Source organism: Podarcis erhardii (assembly GCF_964252035.2).
Source record: "Podarcis erhardii genome assembly, chromosome: 3".
NCBI lineage: Eukaryota > Metazoa > Chordata > Lepidosauria > Squamata > Lacertidae > Podarcis > Podarcis erhardii.
Window position 1 is genome coordinate 40,674,065 of NC_138507.1, and position 19,221 is coordinate 40,693,285.

The 19,221-nt window shown below is 40.4% G+C and overlaps 1 protein-coding gene across 2 annotated transcripts in view; it reads left to right on the plus strand.

Annotated features, from left to right (window-relative positions):
• The window catches only part of BCKDHB (branched chain keto acid dehydrogenase E1 subunit beta), a 47,201-nt gene that overhangs the window by 16,446 nt on the left and 11,534 nt on the right, over positions 1-19,221 (plus strand). The window contains exons 9-10 of one of the 2 annotated variants that reach the window (XM_081857318.1): positions 8,320-8,406; positions 13,989-15,136. In XM_081857318.1, coding sequence (XP_081713444.1) covers positions 8,320-8,406; positions 13,989-14,003 — 102 coding nt within the window. In that variant the 3' untranslated portion in view covers positions 14,004-15,136. Of the gene's footprint in view, positions 1-8,319; positions 8,407-13,988; positions 15,137-19,221 lie in introns of those variants that run through there. The other variant, XM_081857317.1, reaches the window with a different exon arrangement.

Here is a 19,221-nt window from a genome sequence, read left to right on the forward strand (position 1 = left end):
GTTCTCTTCAGATATTTTGGGCCATAACTCCAATGTTAACTGCAAGATTGCACCAGATTTAATTACTTGAAAAGACTGTCCTCCATGCCTCGCAAGCGCTTGACAGCCCTGTGCTGTGCGGAATTGGAGAACAGTCAGTGGTGGAAATCTAACACGCAACGTTATTTGAACTCTTATTATTTCCATAAACTAGAGGAGATTATATCCACAGACAAACGCCAATTAAGGGATTGGTGCCAAGTGATCAAATCCTCTAAATCAGGCATTTCCAACTCAGAAGAGATTGTGATCTGCTGCCAGTATAAAAAAACTGGCAGTGATCTACCCATTGTGATTGGAGGGAGGAGGAGCGTGGGTGGGGGGGTGGATTGCCCAGAGTTGTTGAGCTTTTGGGGGGAAGGAATGCACAGAGTATTTTAGCTTCCCCCCATAATTTTGTACACAATAACAATCCCGTGATCTACCAGGATCAGCCAGGGATTAGACATCCCTGCTCTAAATGCTCTCCTTGGTTCCTCCTAAAAACAGTCCATTTTAGAGCCAGTTACCTGTCAAATCTCTGGCCAGCCTCGCTTAGATTCACTTTTACTGAGCTACGTTTTCAAGCTATACACTCCGCTGTCCTAAACGGACAATATAACAGGGTACTATTCGAAGACAGACTCTGTATATGTGGGCAACCGCAGATGGAAGACGTCTTGCAATATTTTCTATATTGCCCACTATACATTGGACTGAGGAGGCGATTTATCACCTTACCATCCGTACAGGAAAAATGTCTCTTCCCAGCAGAGAAGATCCTATGACTTCTTAGCGATGTAAACACTTCAGTGACTCATAAAATTTGCTTTGGCGGCCAAAAAGATCACAATGAAGACCCTGGACAATATAGCAGTGAACTGTAAGGGAGATGCAAATATCTAAATAGAGACATTTATTTGTGGTGCGACACCTCTTTTGCTTGTATTTATTTTTGATTCAGATTTGTCCTGGCCAATGGCTAGTACAATAAAGTAATTTGGATTGGATTGGACTACAACTCCCATCAATCTAGGTAACATAGCCAATGATTGGGGGTGATGGAAGGCTGATATATGTGATAGGAAGTGCCAGAAAGCAGTAGATTTCTGCCATGTGTGCACAGCAGAATTAATGTGTATGTCTCACATTAGATATCATGCTGCAATCTATACCAAGTTTCCAGGCAGTAAGCCCCACTGAATTAATAGGATTGAACTGTTAATGCAGGGCATATTGTCTTGATGAATGGCCCTCATAGAGCCAAGCAATTCTCTAGAAATCACTTGGGTTTGAATGTAGGACTGTTAAGGGCTATCTTTTTGTATTCAGCATCTAAAGAATTTTGGCTTGCATTTAAACTAATGATATCACGTCAGTGCTTTGTATTTGGAGACAGTCCTTTCAGGCGACGGAGATAGCAGCATAGTCAGGTTTGCCTGCCTTCAATTAAGATTTTAAGTAGGTTTTTTTTAGCCTTCCTGGACTCTAATTTTATAGTTTTATAGTTTTAATGATTTACTGGCTGCCTTATCACCTCACTACTGCCCCTGCTTTTCCTAGTTAACGTTTTATTGTTTTACTGGCTTGTTGCTGTGCTACTGACCAAGCTGGCCTCCCCCATCAACAAATGCCTAAAGGAGCGGCTCCTGTGATTGATTGCCTGCTTTGATTCCTGGCTAAAAACTTGGACTAACAAAGGGTCAGAGTTCCATTCTGCTACAGTTCATTTTCTTTCCTAGTACTGAGAAAGAGCCAGTGTGGTGGATATGGAGAGAGTGAGAGGTGGTAATTAGCAGACGGGGGAATCAGCTACTCCTCTGGAAGGACGCCGAGCTTTTTATCTATAAAAAAAATTAAAAGGAAGGAACTGAAGCAGCTACAACCCCAAGAAACACAAGCTTAGAACAAAAGATAAGTCGCCGTTAAGCAAGCACCCCCTACCATATATCCATATATATCCATATACCCACTATGGTCCTCACCAGGAAAAAATACAAGGACCAAGGAATCTTGCCTAATTCACCACAGAGGCCGATGGAGCGCCGAAGGAGACAAAGTAAAATTACCAGCTACTTTCCTCAAAAAGACTCGAGTAAGAGAACTCAGAATGAGAGTATTCTAGATGTAGCTATGCCTTTGCCACTCACAGTGTTGGATTGGTCAACACAGCTAAAGGACTTGCAAACAAACAACAAGAGGACAAACCATCCAACAAATTTGGCCCAAGAACTTGCCATAGCAGAGAATGCTACAAAGGCTAATACAGCCAACACACCTGATGCTAATCCTCATTTGTCACCGCTGGAACTTGGAAGCAACCTTTCAACCCATTGGCTGAAAGCCAATGACAGCGGAACAGAAATGCGGGGTGATTATCTTCAGGAGCAGATATACCAGATCTCTACGGACCTCCTTAACGTCAAAAATTTTTTAGCGATAACAAACGGGCTTCTCCTGACCCTAGTGGATAATTTCAAACAACATGTGAGCGCTTCAGTCCAGAATACAAATACCCTAGCCAGCCCGGACCCACCACTCCCCAGCAAACCCCGGAGGAAAAAAAAAGCTGAGCCTAAGATGAAGAAAAGCAAAAATATGAAAAATCTAAGGCGGCTTAAGACAACTCACCGTACCTGTAAAAAATATTGGCAGAAGCTCTTTAACCTTCTTCCATCCCTTTCTACAAGTGGAACAAACAAATCCAACTCGAGTGCCATCAAAGAGACACGTAAAGTAGATACACCTATAAAAGAATCTAAACCAAGTTTTGAAGAATTAACACCGAGCTGGGACAAAGGAACTAATCCAGCTACAATTATACCGCCCCAGAGTCCTCTTATGGCCAGCACAGAATCTGTAGACAGAGGTGAGCTGGCGACCCAAACTATTGAGGGGAACCACTCCTCTCAAGCTCGACAGATGTTGTGTCCCAAAAGAGAATGGAGTTTAGTCCTAATCCCACAAAAGCTTGTCTTTGCTAATTACCCTAAACCGCCTAGATTTTATGCAGGGTCGGACCGTATAGACCACTTTTTGTCCATTATAAGTGGCATTTTACCGGGGGTAGTAAAAGCATCCGACATAGCCGCTATAGAGTATCTACATCAAGATGATTACTCGGTACGAGCATTGATTACCTTTTTAGATCATAATCTGGCCAGCCTTATTTTTAGAGCTAAAAACCTATTCAAAAAAGAAAGAATAGTCCTATTAAGAATATTTGAAAATAGAGCACCTTTAACCTCTCTGATGGGGCCCAAGGGCATAGGAATGGAAGCTCATAAAAGGGAAAAAACCAACCACCAAAACCATCAAAATAGAAAGCATAAGTTCCAGCAGGATCATCTCCATCAAACAGTACCAAATGAAAAAAAGGAAGCTCCACATCCAACTGGCGTCTGGCCTCGCACGTGTGATAGTGAGGACTCCGTTTTGGAGGAAGAACTCTCGCTGATAAAGCGATTCTGGTCACTGCATTCTCCAGCTCAAACTGAGATCCTGAAAAGACTTGATTTACTTCGAAGCAGACTAGAAAAAAAGGATGACCAAGGTGAGACAATGAAGGACCCGCATGTGCAGCCCATATCTCCCAAATGTCTAGTGGATAAGAAGACAGTGGGAGGCACCTTTAAATGTGTAGACGTGGAATTACAATCTGAGCCCCCTGTGATGTACAATAAAGTAAGACCAAATCAAGGTGTGAAATCTCAAAGCTCCTGGCACAGCTATCTTAAATTGTCTCCGAACGAATTAGCTTCCCCCCCAACTCCAAAATCTAGCCCCAAATCACCAAGAAGAGAGGATCACTACACTCTCTCCAAGCAGTCATCCTCGAAAAGAGCCAATGGGTGTGTTTTTTTAGACACCAAAGAATTGCTGGACGTGGTGACATAGACCCAGCTCCCCGAAGGGCCCGGGGCCTAAAAGTGCTGTCTTGGAATATCGCGGGTTGGCACGCCAAGAAAAACAACCAACAATTTTTGTGCTACCTTAAGCAATTTGACATCATCTTCTTTCAGGAGACATGGCAGAATGACCCTATATTTCTCAATGGGTATAACTGCCACTACCTGCCTGCCTCTCCATCTCTAAGGGGCGGCAGATCTAGTGGTGGCCTAGCTTGCTTCATTTCCACGGAGCTGGCGCATTCTCTAACAGCCCTACCCAGCTGCAATTCTTTAGCAACAGCCGCTCTACTTAGCTTCAAGAGAACTACTCTTCTGCTGGTCAATGTCTATATTCCCCCAGGCCAAAAAAATCCCGTGGCCAAGGCTACATGGGCTGAGCTAGAGGCGTTTTTAGAGCCTCTCGAATCTACTTACCCGTCTGCCCTGACTATTGTGTGTGGAGACTTTAACGCTCGTATAGGAACAGATGACAATAGTCTATACACTCACTTCAACCTATTTATGGACCCTGAAGAACAGACGGATATTGGTGCGACACGACTGTCCAAAGATAGCAGAAGTAATTTTTCAGGTCTCTGCTTAGTGCAGGCTGCCAGACGGAGGGAACTGCTGATATTAAACGGCAACATAGAGGGGGATCGCCCCGGGGAATATACCCATTTTTCCAAGGCTGGGGGAAGCGTTATAGATTATATTCTAATCTCAAGATTTGCTCACAGCCTTGTAAGGAAGTTTCAAGTGGGCCACAATACTCTGAGTGATCACCTACCTCTAATTTTAGAGCTTGCAGGTCGGCCTTTTGACTATTCTATTGCCGAGCCACAATATATACCTTCTGTAAATTTGGGTATACCTGCTCCCAAAAGACTCAAATGGTCCCCAATACTGAATGAAAATCTAACCCTCCTTCTTCAGTCAGTGGAGTTAAAGCTTATTCGCTCCGCTATTGTGTCAGGCAATTCAGTAGATGCGATTATGGAACGCTTTAAATTACTTTCGGAAAGATTGAAACCCCATTTAACAACAGTGATACAAAGCGCCGCTACAAAGAGGGCAAAGGACGGAGCTAGCTGGTTCGACCTGGAGTGCAGGCAAACAAGGAGACAAATGAGAACAGCCTACCAGAGATATAGGAAATTAGGGACTGCTCCCCTACTTAATGCTTATATTTATCTGAGACGGTCTTACAAACAATTACTAAGGAGAAAGAAACTGGAAGCTGAAAGAGCCGCATGGCACAGTTTGGTTAAGGCATCACACGAGAAAGATACTACTTGCTTTTGGCGAACCATATCTGGTCTACTGGATCAGGAGCGTACTAATTCCATCTGTACAGTGGAACCAATGGAGTGGTTGCGCCATTTTCAATCTCTGTTCTATGACCAGGAAGCCCAACATTACAAACTATGCATTCAATTGGAGGACCTACCTCATTGGCCACCAGTAACTGTAAAGGAAGTTGAGAACTTAATCGCACAATTAAAGAACAACAAGGCCCCAGGGAATGATTACATCCCTGCCGAACTTCTGAAGTCCAACATTGGCTGGTGGGCCCCCCTGCTGGCGTCTTTATTCTCTTGGATCGACTCAACGGGTTTACTCCCAGATGGTTGGACTGAGGCAATAGTTATTCCAATCTATAAAAAAGGACCTATGCCAGACCCGGCGAGCTATAGACCAATCAGCCTTCTGCCTATACCCAGCAAACTATATGCCAAACATCTTTATATTAAGCTAACTAGCTGGCTGGAAACTGAAGCTATTCTAGCGGAAGAGCAAGCGGGTTTCAGACAAGGCAGATCCACCATAGACCATTGCTTCACCCTAGCCTATTTAATTGACAAATATGCCAAAAAAACCCGTGGGGTGCTATATGCAGCCTTTATCGATCTAAAGGCTGCTTTCGATTCAATTCCACGTGCAAGACTCTGGGATAAATTGAGCACATCAAGTATAGACAAAAGACTATTATTTCTGATCAGCTGTTTATATAAAGACACGGTGCTGCATGTAAGAACTTCGTTAAATGGCCATCTTATAGGACCAGTTCCTGTCAGCAAGGGGGTCAAGCAAGGTTGCATCCTGGCCCCAGTTCTATTCAACTTTTACATCAATGATATGGTTAACTGTTTGTCATCTCCGGACTTCCACGCCCCCAAACTGGCTGACAAATCAATATCAGTACTTTTGTATGCTGATGATGCGATACTCCTATCTCGAACAAGAATAGGCTTAAATAGGCTCATAGGTGAACTTTCAGCATACTGCAGGAGAGAGCAACTGGCAATAAACTATCAGAAAACCAAAATTATGGTTTTTGCAAGGAAACACAGACAGTACAGCTGGAGGATGGATAACCAGACAATTGAACAGGTTAAAGCCTTCAAATATCTGGGCATCGTTTTCCAGTCGACTGGGTCCTGGGATGTCCATCAAAAATGTGCCAAAGAAAAAGCAGCTCAAAGTATTAAGATGCTGTCCCGCTTCTTTTACACGAAGGGGGGCAGATACATCCCAGCAGCCCTTGAAGTTTTTCAAGCAAAACCTCTGGCGCAGTTACTGTATGGGGCACAAATCTGGACGGGGAACCACTGCTCCAGTCTTGAAACTGTTCAGTCTAAATTCCTAAGGCAGATATTCGGCGTCCCCACCTGTGTTCCAAACGCAGCATTACGACTCGAGGCCTGCCTTCCATCTGTAGAAACTCAGACCTGGCAAAGAACATTCAACTATTGGCTTCGTCTTAATCTAAATCCACCTGGTCTACTGCCTCTAGTAATGCAAGACCCTCACAAAAGCAAGTGGTTCAAAACTGTGCATCAAAAACTCCTTACATGCGGTTTGCATTCACAGTCCCTACTATCAATGGGCCTCATTAAAGCAAAGAGTCTAATAGGCCAGCGCCTGAAAGACATTGAACGGCAAAACAACCTGACTATCTTAAAGAAACTGTGCCCATGGTATACCTACTCTCCCCCTTCTCATTTTGACTCCCCAGCTTCATATCTGTTTAAATTAACCATCCCAAAATACAGACGTGCCTTTACATTGGCTAGATGGGATGTTCTTCCTTCTGCCGTACTCGAAGGTCGTTATCAAAAGACTCCATTTGAAAAACGTCTCTGCCCATGTGGAGATGGTAACACGGAAACAGTGTCCCACGTCCTCCTATCCTGCCCCATTTACAAAGACCTAAGGAATGAGATTATTACTCCACTCATTCTCTCCAACCCCGGCCGCTCACCAGACATCACACTGTATTTTCTCTTATCTGATACGGATAGTCAGATAACAGAGAAGGTCGCGAGGTACATCGAGAGAGCTGTGAAATTGAGGGCCACCATCTGAGTGACAGACTTGTTCATCTGACGGACCTCCTTTTGCCTGCTCTTTTCTTCTTTTTATTCTTATTTTTATTTTTAATTCTTGTATAGCTGTGGCCTGTTGGCTTTGCTAATAAAGTTTTGATCTGATCCTTTCAGTTTATGTATAGCTGTGCCATACATCCCCTCCTCCCTAACTAATTCTTGATACAGGGTAGATTTATCTTGTAGCTTCCTCTGTAGCTTTTAGCAAATGGAAAGGAATCCAGGAACCTTTGGTTTTCCTGACTGTCTTTTTGTCTAATGACAGTAAAAGCCAATGTTTGCCATTGAAACAGTCTCCCTTGGGAGGTTGTGGACTCTCCTTCATTGGAGGTTTTTAAGCAGAGGTTGGATGGCCATCTGTCATGGATGCTTTCGTTGAGATTCCTGCATCACAGGGGGCTGCGCAAGATGAACATCAGGGTCCTTTCCAACTCGACAATTCTATCATTCTATCACTGAGCTGGAACACAGCATGCAGTTAATAGATACAGCTTTTATGGTAGTTTGATAAACCCAGCAAAATCTGTGGAGTTTCTGTGAAAACTTTTGTGGCTTTCTGAGGAAATCCCAGCCCTATACCTGCTGCTGTCATGTTCCTTAATCACGAACGAATAAGGCAACAAGAATGTCAGTTCTTGGTTGCAAAGAGATCATTTGCTTCTGAACTAGTAAAATGTTGGACACTCATAACTGTGATAACTGCAGTCTTTTAAAAAAGTAATTTGGAACTTTTAACTTGTTCATTGATTTACTGGTGTTAATAGAAAATTAAGACTGATCCATTGCATGGATGAATCTGCAGGGTTTTTCACTTTGTATTGCATTAAATTCTTGTAGCAATTACTGTTGTTACATTTCTTATAGAATTTTAACTGTTGCTGGATAAACTTTGGATATTTTAGAGCAACAATTTAGCTTTTAGGAATATTTCTGCAAGTATGCTTATTAAAACATGAAATTGCATGTTCTATTTATACTATGCATCTGAAAGATCATTGTTTTAAATTATTTTATCTTTGCAGTCGGTGGCAAAGACTGGACGGTTGCTGATTAGCCATGAAGCCCCTATTACAGGAGGTTTTGCGTCAGAAATTAGTTCAACGGTTCAGGTAATCTGTTTTTAAGTACCAGAAGATTATTTTCTAGAAGGATATTTATAGTGTTAAGAATCACATACTCAAAAATATAATTAAGATGTTACAGTTCTCTTGTGCATGTTAATTTTCCATCATTTTGGGAGTTGAGTGCTGCCTTGTGGTTGAAGGGAGAATTGTTGTACAAACAGGGAAATCTCAGTGTTCCAAGCCATCCGTCTCGTTGTGGTTGCATCTCAGTACTATGCTTCTTTGTTGGCTTTCAGGCTTGTGTTTTCTGCTTTACTTCATTTGTGTCTTCTGTAGTGCCCATGTATCCCCTTGAGTCCTCTAGTTTTCCTTTGTCTTTATCAAAGACAAATTTTTATGGAATTTTGCTTGAGGATTAATTTTGTAGTGGTTGTAGCGAAACAGTAACATAGCTACACTTACAACTAAGTGGTGACTAGTAAATCTCTAGAACTGTCATGTATAGTACAGCTAAACATTTGGAAGAAATGGGCACTGATGTGTGAAAATGGGGTTCTCTTGAGTCTTGACTTGTTATGGGCATACAGGGAAGTTTAGAAGTTTCAGAAAGCAGAAGAAAGACTGTGCCACACACTGTGTTTTTCACAGCTGATTTTATTTTACAGTGGTGATTATGTTGTTACTTAAGTTTATCCTTTTCAAAACTCAAGATAAAACTTGCCTATCCTGAAAAATTCTGATTTTGTTCATATTTGAAAATAGAGTATATTATTTAAACAGAGCAATTTATGACAGCTTGTTTTGAAAATATTGGTTTCATGATTCTTTTCATATAAACTGGAAACCCATTGTTTACATAGCCATTTTCATTTGGTACAGAGTTTAATGCCCTTGAATTTCTACTCTCTATTACTTTATTCATCCCCCCCTTTCAGTAATTTTTATATGTGCATTTTATTAAAAAATGACAACTGCAAAAGTGGGCAAAAGCTTTATAATTGGATAGAAAAGCCTTTCTCCCCCTTCCTTTGTTGTCATTGTCATTTTTCATAAATTCCATATGTAAAATCAGATTTTCTGTCATGTGATTTATGAAATATATTGTAGGAGAACATTAGTTTAGGCACAAAATATTCAGCTTTATTATTAATTTCTAACACATATTCACTTCACAGTGAATGTATTTTTTAAAGTGTTTGACACATCTGTATCATGAAAAGAAAGCAAAAATCCAACACCCCCCCCCCAATCAATATTTTGCTGGATGAAATGCATAGTAGGAATGCCAAAAATCTCAGGATTGGAGTTGGCTTTTACTTTTGCACATGGAAGTAATAAAACTTAAATAAAGGGAGTCCAATTGCAGTAGAAAAATTCTATTTTCATATCATTCATTCCAACTGTGTGGCTAGAAGAAACTGAATACCAATATGCAGGTTACCATAAGAGTAACCAGTTACAGATAGGTAGCCGTGTTGGTCTGTCATGGTCAAAACAAAATAAAAAAATTCCTTCCAGTAGCACCTTAAAGACCAACTGAGTTAGTTCTAGGTATGAGCTTTCGTGTGCATGCACACTTCTTCAGATACACTGAAACAGAAGTCACCGGACCTTTCTATAAACTCCTACCCACTACCCAGATACACTGAAACAGAAGTCACCGGACCTTTCCTAAACTCCTACCCACTCAAACCTCTCTTGTACCTGCGATACATTGATGATATTTTTATCATCTGGACACATGGTCAACAGACCCTGGACACCTTCCACCAGAAATTCAATGATTTTCACCCCACCATCAACCTAACAATGAATCAATCTATGCAAGAAATACATTTTTTGGACACTACTATAAAAATACAGGATGGGCGCATAGACACCACCTTATACCGTAAACCAACTGACCGACAAACATATCTACATGCCTCTAGCTACCATCCCAAACATACCAAACAGTCCATTGTATATAGCCAGGCACTACGTTACAGCCGCATCTGCTCCAATTCTACAGACAGAGACTCTCACCTAAGAGATCTACAGCAAACCTTTTTAGAACTAAAATACCCAGCAGATGAAGTTAGACAACAGATCAACAGAGCCAGACTGATACCCAGAGAGAACTTGCTGCAAGACAGACCCAAAAAAGAAAATAACAGAACACCTCTAGTCATCACATACAGCTCCCAAGTTAAAACAGTACAACGCATCATCAGAGATCTACAACCTCTCCTGGACAATGACAGTTCTCTTTCTCAAGCTCTGGGAGGAAGACCTTTCATTGCCTCCAGACAGCCCCCCAATCTTAAACAACTCCTAACCCACAATAATACTATAACCAGACTTAACACGGACACTGGCACCAGAGCCTGCAATAAACCCAGATGCCAACTTTGCTGCCACATACACCCGGACAACACCATTACTGGCCCCAACAACATCACACATACCATCTCGGGACTATTTAATTGCTCATCGTCTAACATTGTGTATGCCATAAAATGCCAACAGTGTCCTTCAGCTCTCTATATTGGACAAACAGGCCAGACCTTACGCCAAAGAATAAATGGACATAAATCCGACATCAGGAACCACAAGACAGAAAAACCAGTAGGAGAACACTTCAATCTCCCAGGACATTCTATACAAGATCTCAAAGTAGCTGTTCTATTACAAAGGAATTTCAGAAATAGACTGGAAAGAGAAGCTGCTGAATTGCAACTTATCACCAAACTTAAAACTATGGAGAGACCTGGTTTGAATAAAGACATTGGATTCTTATCTCATTATACATGACAAAGCCATTTTTCACCTTCTCACCCCTTGCTTTTTCCTGTTAGACCTATTGCAGTCGTTAAGAGTCGTCAACAGGCTCATCGCAGCTATCTGCCAATCACCCATTCCCACCACCCTTCTGAGTAATACCCCTCCCCACCTTCTCACTATATAGAAAGGTCCGGTGACTTCTGTTTCAGTGTATCTGAAGAAGTGTGCATGCACACGAAAGCTCATACCTAGAACTAACTCAGTTGGTCTTTAAGGTGCTACTGGAAGGAATTTTTTTATAAGAGTAACCATTAGCATGCATCACTTGGGGGGTACTTCTGGATCTGTTACTGTCGCTTGAGGCTCAAGTGTCCTCGATTCCACAGACTTCCTTCTATAATTTGCACCCCTGTCTGGACAGGAACAGCCTAACTTCTGTTGTCTACACTCTGGCAACTCTAGGCTAAATTACTGCAATGCATTAACACATGTGGCTGGGTGCCTTTGAAGACTGTTCAGAAACTACAGCTGGTCCTGAATTCAGCGGCCAGATTGTTGACTGGTGCAAGGTGGTCTGACAATATAAACCCAATTCTGGCATAACTGCACTGGCCACCAGTTGGTTTTCAGTCTTAATTCAAAGTGCTGGTTTTGACCTATGCTGTTCAGGATCCTAATAACTCAAGACTGTCTCTCCCCACATGAACCAACCCAAAACTTGCGCTCATCATCCAAGGCCCTTCATCCTGTGCCTCCTCTGAGGGAGGTTCAGAGGATGTCAGCATACCTTTACAGTGGTGGCTCCCTGCTTATGAAACTCTTCCTCCAGGGAGGCAATCCTGGCATCATCATTTCTTACTTTTAGGCACCAGACCTTTGTTTTTTAATTTATCTGATGTCTCCCTCAGTAGGCGAGATACTTTAGTTCTGCCCTTTAATTTTTCCTCTGTTTTTAATATATGAAAGTTAAATAATAATTATTACTATTAATAATTTTGCATCTTATGGCAGTGTACACACACAACAGCATGGTGTCAGCATGGATCTTAAATAAAAGAGAGAGTCACATTGCAATCCCGGGCATGTTAACTTTAAGTCATGCTGATTTCAGCAGAGCTTGCTCCTAGAAAAGTAGGTATAGATTGAAGCCTGAGTTATCAAACTTATATTTTGCATTGATGTAATCCTGAAGGAAGATTTAAAATCTTTTAATGCATATCCTAGCGTTTAATGAAGATGGTGTATGGATTGCCTGCTAGTGGTGACTTATTCCTGGAACTATAAATGTAGTTTTATTTAAATAGACTTTGTTCTGTTAAAATGAAAATGGAACAGAGATGAATTACACCTGCCACACTGATGCTCATCTTTAATTTTGAGAGCCATAAGTTCTGTGTATAGTGAATTGAGCTCCAAGAATTTCCAGCAGGGACCAATAGTATGATTTGTGAAAAACTATTGTGCCTACCTTTTACTTTTCTTGCCCACCAGAGTCAATTCATGTGGGTATTGCCTGGAAAGTGTGGCTTTTAGATAATGAGCCTTCTGTCACTACACAGGTTGCAACAAAAGTAGAAATAAACAAATAAAAAAGTTTGCTTTCCAGATCCAAAGTTTTATCTAAGTGGATGCAGGGAAACTATTTGTTTGCACAATTATCTGGTATGTTGCATCACAGAAACATCCGTAAGCTGTTAGAGCTTCAAATGCAAAAGCTAAGAGCAAGTCCACATTGTGTCTTTTTTGTCTATGTGAACAGCCGTAGTCTTTCCTTTTATACACTCACATGGTGAAAAATAGTGTCTGAACTAGTGGAATGCAATTAGTAATGAGACATACTTCCTGCTTTCCTGGTTATCTTTCCTGGTGTATTGGCAGTAAGACTTCATGTAGCACAAAGTTTACTGGGGGTAGAAGGATGTTGCCTGGGCATAATATTTTATATCAAGACTTTGCTGGTCATGATGTTGCTTTTAACAAATTATGAAAGCGTTTGATAACCTCTCACACTTAAAGTGTTTCTAAAAGAGTGGCTGTTGGTGGTATCTACCTGTCACAGAGTTGGACATCTGTTTTATGCTAGCATGATAAGGTGATAGTTATTGCTAATCATCAGAGGTTCCCAGCTCCTTTTATTTAGTATTGTTTATATAGAGCATTTGTACCCAGTTCTTCAACAAAAAAGGCTCCCAGAGCGGCTTACATGAAATCAGAACAAGACCCTCCCTAGCTGCAGGCTTAGTTTCAAACAAACAAACAACATACAGAGGAAAAGGCACAAGAAGGGAAGACGAAAAAACCCCTCAAAACCCAGGCACCAAATTCTAGACAGCTGTTCGTATATTGACCAGCTTCTTGCATACTTTAGGGTTGCCATATTTCAAAAAAAGTTGTTGAGCTTTTTGTTTAGACCCCAAAATTGTTGGGCTTTTTGGTGGAAACCTTTCCGTAAAATAGTCATTTTAAGCTTTTTGACCTGTTTCTGCTGCTTTTTCCAGCGCATTGCCATACACCCAGGTTTTCCCTGTCATTTTGTCAATTTGGCAAAATTTCATCAGATTCCATTTTTACACCTAAAGGCCAGGACATGCTAGGAATTTTCCTGGCGTATGCCAAGCCTAGCATACTTCAGAGGCTGGAGGTGCCTGATGAAATGACTGCCTCTAGATGAGACATGAGGGAAAAGAGGCCCGATGGAGCTGGCCTGCCACAGCAGAGTCAATGGATTGAGCTCTGCTACTCAGCAGACCTGGAGCTGCTTGAAACACATTAAATTTCCTAAAATCTCATTCTGTAAAACAGGGCCAGATACTCGGGATTTGCCATACAGCTAATTTTCTGTTTTGCTCTTTAATCTTCTGCAGTTCAGCTGGCAATAATCACAACTTCTAAAAGATTGTCACAGTTCCATAGATCACAGTATAAGATAGTGTCCTTGGGTTGTTGGACAAAATTAATGAACTGTAAAGCAATAAAAGAGGCCTGCGGAATGGAGTAGAAGCCAAATGGAAAAGAAAAGGAAGAAAGGAAGAAAGGTGAAAAGGGTGGCCTGGGGGATGATGATAAGCAAGAAGAATTGAGCTATATAAAAAGAAAGCATTGATAACATGGGCTCTGATTCAGATGACTACAAAAAGGCGTTTCGTTAAGAAAAGCATTTTGTTAAAATTCCCTTGTCTCGAACTACAGTTAGCGTGGCAAGATGCATCTATTTAAAAAAAATAAAATTCTGACAGCTACCTTTCCTGAGATTTACTTTCTATGTTTTGATTATGCATGGAGTAAGACAGTCTTTGTGGGGCCACATGAGGGTTTTTGTGTGTCATGTTAGCATAAAGTCTGCATAATGACGTGAACCACCCACCCACCCCTCTTCAACCATTAGTATTGGGATACAGATTGTTATTGGCTATTGAATAGATCAATAGAGTGTAACTTGTGAAATGTGGGCCATTTTTACTGAAAATTTATTTCCATTTTGGGATGTTCAGTTTGCCGTAGATATTTATCTGCTTGAGGCAAAATGATTGTCATAGTAGTACATTTATATTTACTGACTGTGATTTATAACTCAATATATGCCTGCCAAAGCAGAACTGGAATAAATATGGAACTTTTGTTTTAATGAGTTTCTTTCCTTTAGTGGGTTTAGCACATGCCTCTGTTCAACTGTTAATGTTCACTCTCCTAAAATGTGTTTTGGGTTATACTTGTTATTTAGTATATAGTTGCAGCTGCAAAAATATATTTGTAATTCAAACCAATATGGTTGGAAATACGGACCTAAACTTAAATTTAACCTAGATAAATTATAACATGCTTGCTTGAAATACCATTAATTCAAAGCATAATGGGAAAAGGACCAGGATAACACTTAAATAATGAGGGATTCTCATGCACAAAGTGAACCTTTAGAAAGTTTTTGTAGAATTTTTCTGAAACTTAGAAAGATTTTTTCAATATTATATTTTGTTAGAATTTAACCAATAAAAGGAACTTCATTGAAAAAGCATATCATATTATGCAACTTATGTTTTATGAACTGGTGTAGTTTCCTTTGTTGTTCCAAAGATACATTAAAGTTTGGATGCATCAGCATTTTCAACAAGTTTATAAACTGAATGATAATTTGGGATCAGAAAGACATATGGATTATTTAGTATACATTCACGTCCTATTTAGTTAGAAAAGATTTTATAAAGTACAGTGCATTGCATCAATAATCTGTAGTTCAGTTCTAGTGTTCTTTTTAATCACTTACTTGGCTTCTGACTGGTTACATGTATGACTATTATTTAATACAGATTGAATGTGACAGGACATAGCTGTGAAAATGTTCAATAAAATGCCTAAAGTCTTGCACATTCAACATGTCCCAGTTCCAAAAATTAAGGCTTGAAAGCATTTTATTTTGTTTGGCATTGTAAATAAAAACCCACAGAAATGGCTTTAAATATGAAATTGTAGGAGTTACTGTTAAATCTGCCAGTTTTAAAAGGTATCATCTCATACTATATACTCATCCTATAAAGAAAAACGAGAGCTCTCAGTTTACAATATGCCAGTTGTTTTGTGGAGAATCCATTCATAGATAGCTTCTGAGTAGGGCATTCTTATCTACACATAAATGCTGCATAGTAATGCTATATGGACTTCTTTCCCAGTTTTGGCAAATTCATTGATGACAGATTCTACCAAAATAGCAAATGCTGTTCACTGTTCCTCTCAAAGAGTTCCTTTAGAGGGCAAAAAGATCCAAAAAATACTATATTTAAGTGTATACCTTCTGGACATTAAACATATATGTAGAAATAGACTGCAGTCTTTTTTTGTGACGTTGAAAATAAATCACTGCATTTATCTTACCAGAATAAAAGTTGATGGAGGATTAATTTTATAAAGGGTTGGCTTACAGGAAAGTCTTTATTCCAAAGTAGTTGCCAAATTTTAATGTTTCAAACACACACTTGCACAATATGAAAGTAGTTAATGCTTTTATTAATTTTTATAACTATGTAAGGGCATCCTAGAGTGTGGAAGTGTTACTTGGTATAATTTTCAGTAATTTGCAGTTCACAGAAAAGATGCATTTCATTGACAAAGATTTATTTCATTTGCTCACAAGGGGGAATGACCAAATGTGAATAATGATCTTTCTCTTCAATTAATCACCTAGAGCATCAATCCATACACACACGTACACACACACACACAATTTGTAAGTACCTGGAAAGATAGACTGTACCACATGCAAAACATAACACTGAATTACAAGGAAGCTTTAGTTAACTCTGAAGACATTAATAGGAGCTATTCCATTTTTTTTAAAGTGATACTATGTAATAACACATTATAGCAGGGTTAGCCTATATGACACTCTAGAGTTGTTGCTAGACTGCAGCTCCCATAGTCCCTGACCATTGATCATATTGCCTCAGGCTTATAGGAGTTGTAGTCCAACAACAGCTGAAGAACACCACATTGACTACCCCTGCATTACAACAATAGTAGCACCATCAACCAATGGTCTGGTTTGCATGTCACTAACCATAGTTAAGCTTAATGTTTAAGTTTAACAGTGAATATGCGGCATGCGTAAGGTGATAATCACAGTTGCATTGTTTCTTCCCTACTGGGCAGTTTGGGACCTAGGCTTAGTCTTATCTCCAAACCTAGGCTCATGATTTGTTGGGTGGTAAGCAAAGATGCGGGTGGCGCTGTGGGTAAAACCTCAGCGCCTAGGACATGCCAATCGTCAGGTCGGCGGTTCGAATCCCCGCAGCAAGGTGCGCTCCCGTTGCTTGGTCCCAGCGCCTGCCAACCTAGCAGTTCGAAAGCACCCTCAGGTGCAAGTAGATAAATAGGGACCGCTTACTAACGGGAAGGTAAACGGCGTTTCCATGTGCTGCGCTGGCTCGCCAGATGCAGCTTGTCACGCTGGCCACGTGACCCGGAAGTGTCTCCGGACAGCGCTGGCCCCCGGCCTCTTAAGTGAGATGCGCGCACAACCCTAGAGTCAGACACGACTGGCCCATACGGGCAGGGGTACCTTTACCTTTACCTTTAAGCAAAGACCAAACCTTACAGCTATAGCTCATGATTTATTTGGGGAAAACAAGCCATGAAGCCAGACTGGCTTAGCATTAAGTCCAAATCTATGACAGTGTGGCAGCTTCAGGAATCGGGGACGAATGAAGTGGCCACAACTATCGCTCTGTTCACCATTCACTTTGTGTTCACCATTAAACCAAAGTTAAACTTAACCATGGTTTAAAGTGACACACAAGCACTGCCGGTAACACAGATTTAAACTTGGCTGTTTTTTGCAAGTTCACCTCAGTGGATTCCATGAGCTGGTTTAATATTATTGAATATTCTCAGAGAGACGAGGCATCCTCACCCAGTGTGGACAAGCAATACAAGTTCTTTGAGGTCAGAGGTCAAGTGACTGAAGCAGTAGCCTGGTTTGCACCACTGACTTAGTGCAAACGAGGAAACATACAGCTTTCCAGAAAGGAAGTCGCAGCTACTTTGCTCTTCCTCTGGTCATTCTGCTGTGCTGAGCTAAACTATGGTTTGGCTTAGTGTGCCTTCTAAACTAGGGCTGTGGTTTAACTCTCTCCTAACAAACCATGAGTTGTAACCACAAGCTGGCAAGGGGAGACATCGTGATCATAAACACTTATTTGAGAGTTTGCATGTTTGCTTGTTTGTGCTAAGCCAGGGGCTGGCTTAGCGTGGTGTGTGAACCAGGTCAATGCTTTGTTCAAGTGTTCTGATAAAGTGTTTCTGAGATGCTTCTGTCAATATCAAATAGCAAATATGTCTTCATCATTAGGCTGCAGTTTTGTTTTTAGAAACCATGTCCTTACCTCCTCATACAACTTGGTCAACAACCACAGTGATAAGTGAATTGTGAAATAATCCTATCTGCTGCTGGTAATACTTGCTACCTAATGGTTTATTTACTATATAGCAATGCATAATTCTGTGAGTAGTTTTATGGGTACTTAAACTAATTACAGCTTTTGATTAGCTTTTTGTACTTGAAGAGGAGAAAGTTTGAGCAGCAATGGTAATTTCAGTGGTAATAAAATTAACATTGATTAAGGTTTGACAGGCTGCATTTGTCCAGGTGCTATACACTTGAATTCCTGGCAAATGAATGCAGAGAGCTAGTTTATCATGGGAAAAGAAAAGTATTTCAGACTTCTGTTTTCAAGTATAAACCATTCTAAACTTATTTAGAATGCAGCGAGGAAATTGAAGATAAATCTGGACCTGTATACTTCAGTTTGTACACCTGAAATGATACAGTGCTGTGATGTTGGTCTAAAACAGCACAAGATAAATTTCTCAGCTACGGTATTATTTCCTAGGACATTATAGCAGATAAAAGAGTTTTTTCATAGACTGAAGAAAATTATGATAAATGTTCTTAAATCTAATTTATGTGAGCTAGGTCTATTGAAAAAGGAAAATTGTGGAATGTGCAGTTTTTACAAAGGTGTGTATATGATAGAAGGTGAGAGACCACATACAAAGTGTTTAAAAATGCACAAATAACTTCTTAACACATTATAAACATGCAGTTATCATGCATCTGAAAATGTTTTTTATAGAGTTGGGGAACCTCTAGATCTGCATGAGAGGTGGTGAGAGGGGCTGCAATGGAAAGGGGGAATTGAACTCTGCATCCTTTTACTGTGGAAATTGATATGAGTTTTGTTGTACAACAGGTCTGTGTCAAACTCATTGGATTTATTAGACTCGGGAATGATATTCCTGCTGACTTTATTTGAATTGTTAGTTTGCTGTACGCTGAGGGATTGTGGGATAACATACTTTCAATGAATGTGTGGGGAAATTAAATTAATGATCAGAATAAAATAAAAAATATTGAAAGCTTACGTTCCAGCTTTGCTCTAGATGTCAGAAATCAGTTCAGATTAAGAACAAATTTCTCCATTACTACTTAAATAAATTTCCCCATTTTGATAAAGGGGGAATCACTAAGAAAAACCTCTGTAGATTCATAGAACTGCAGAGCTGGAAGGGATCCCAACAATAATCTATTCCAACCTGCTGCATTGCAGG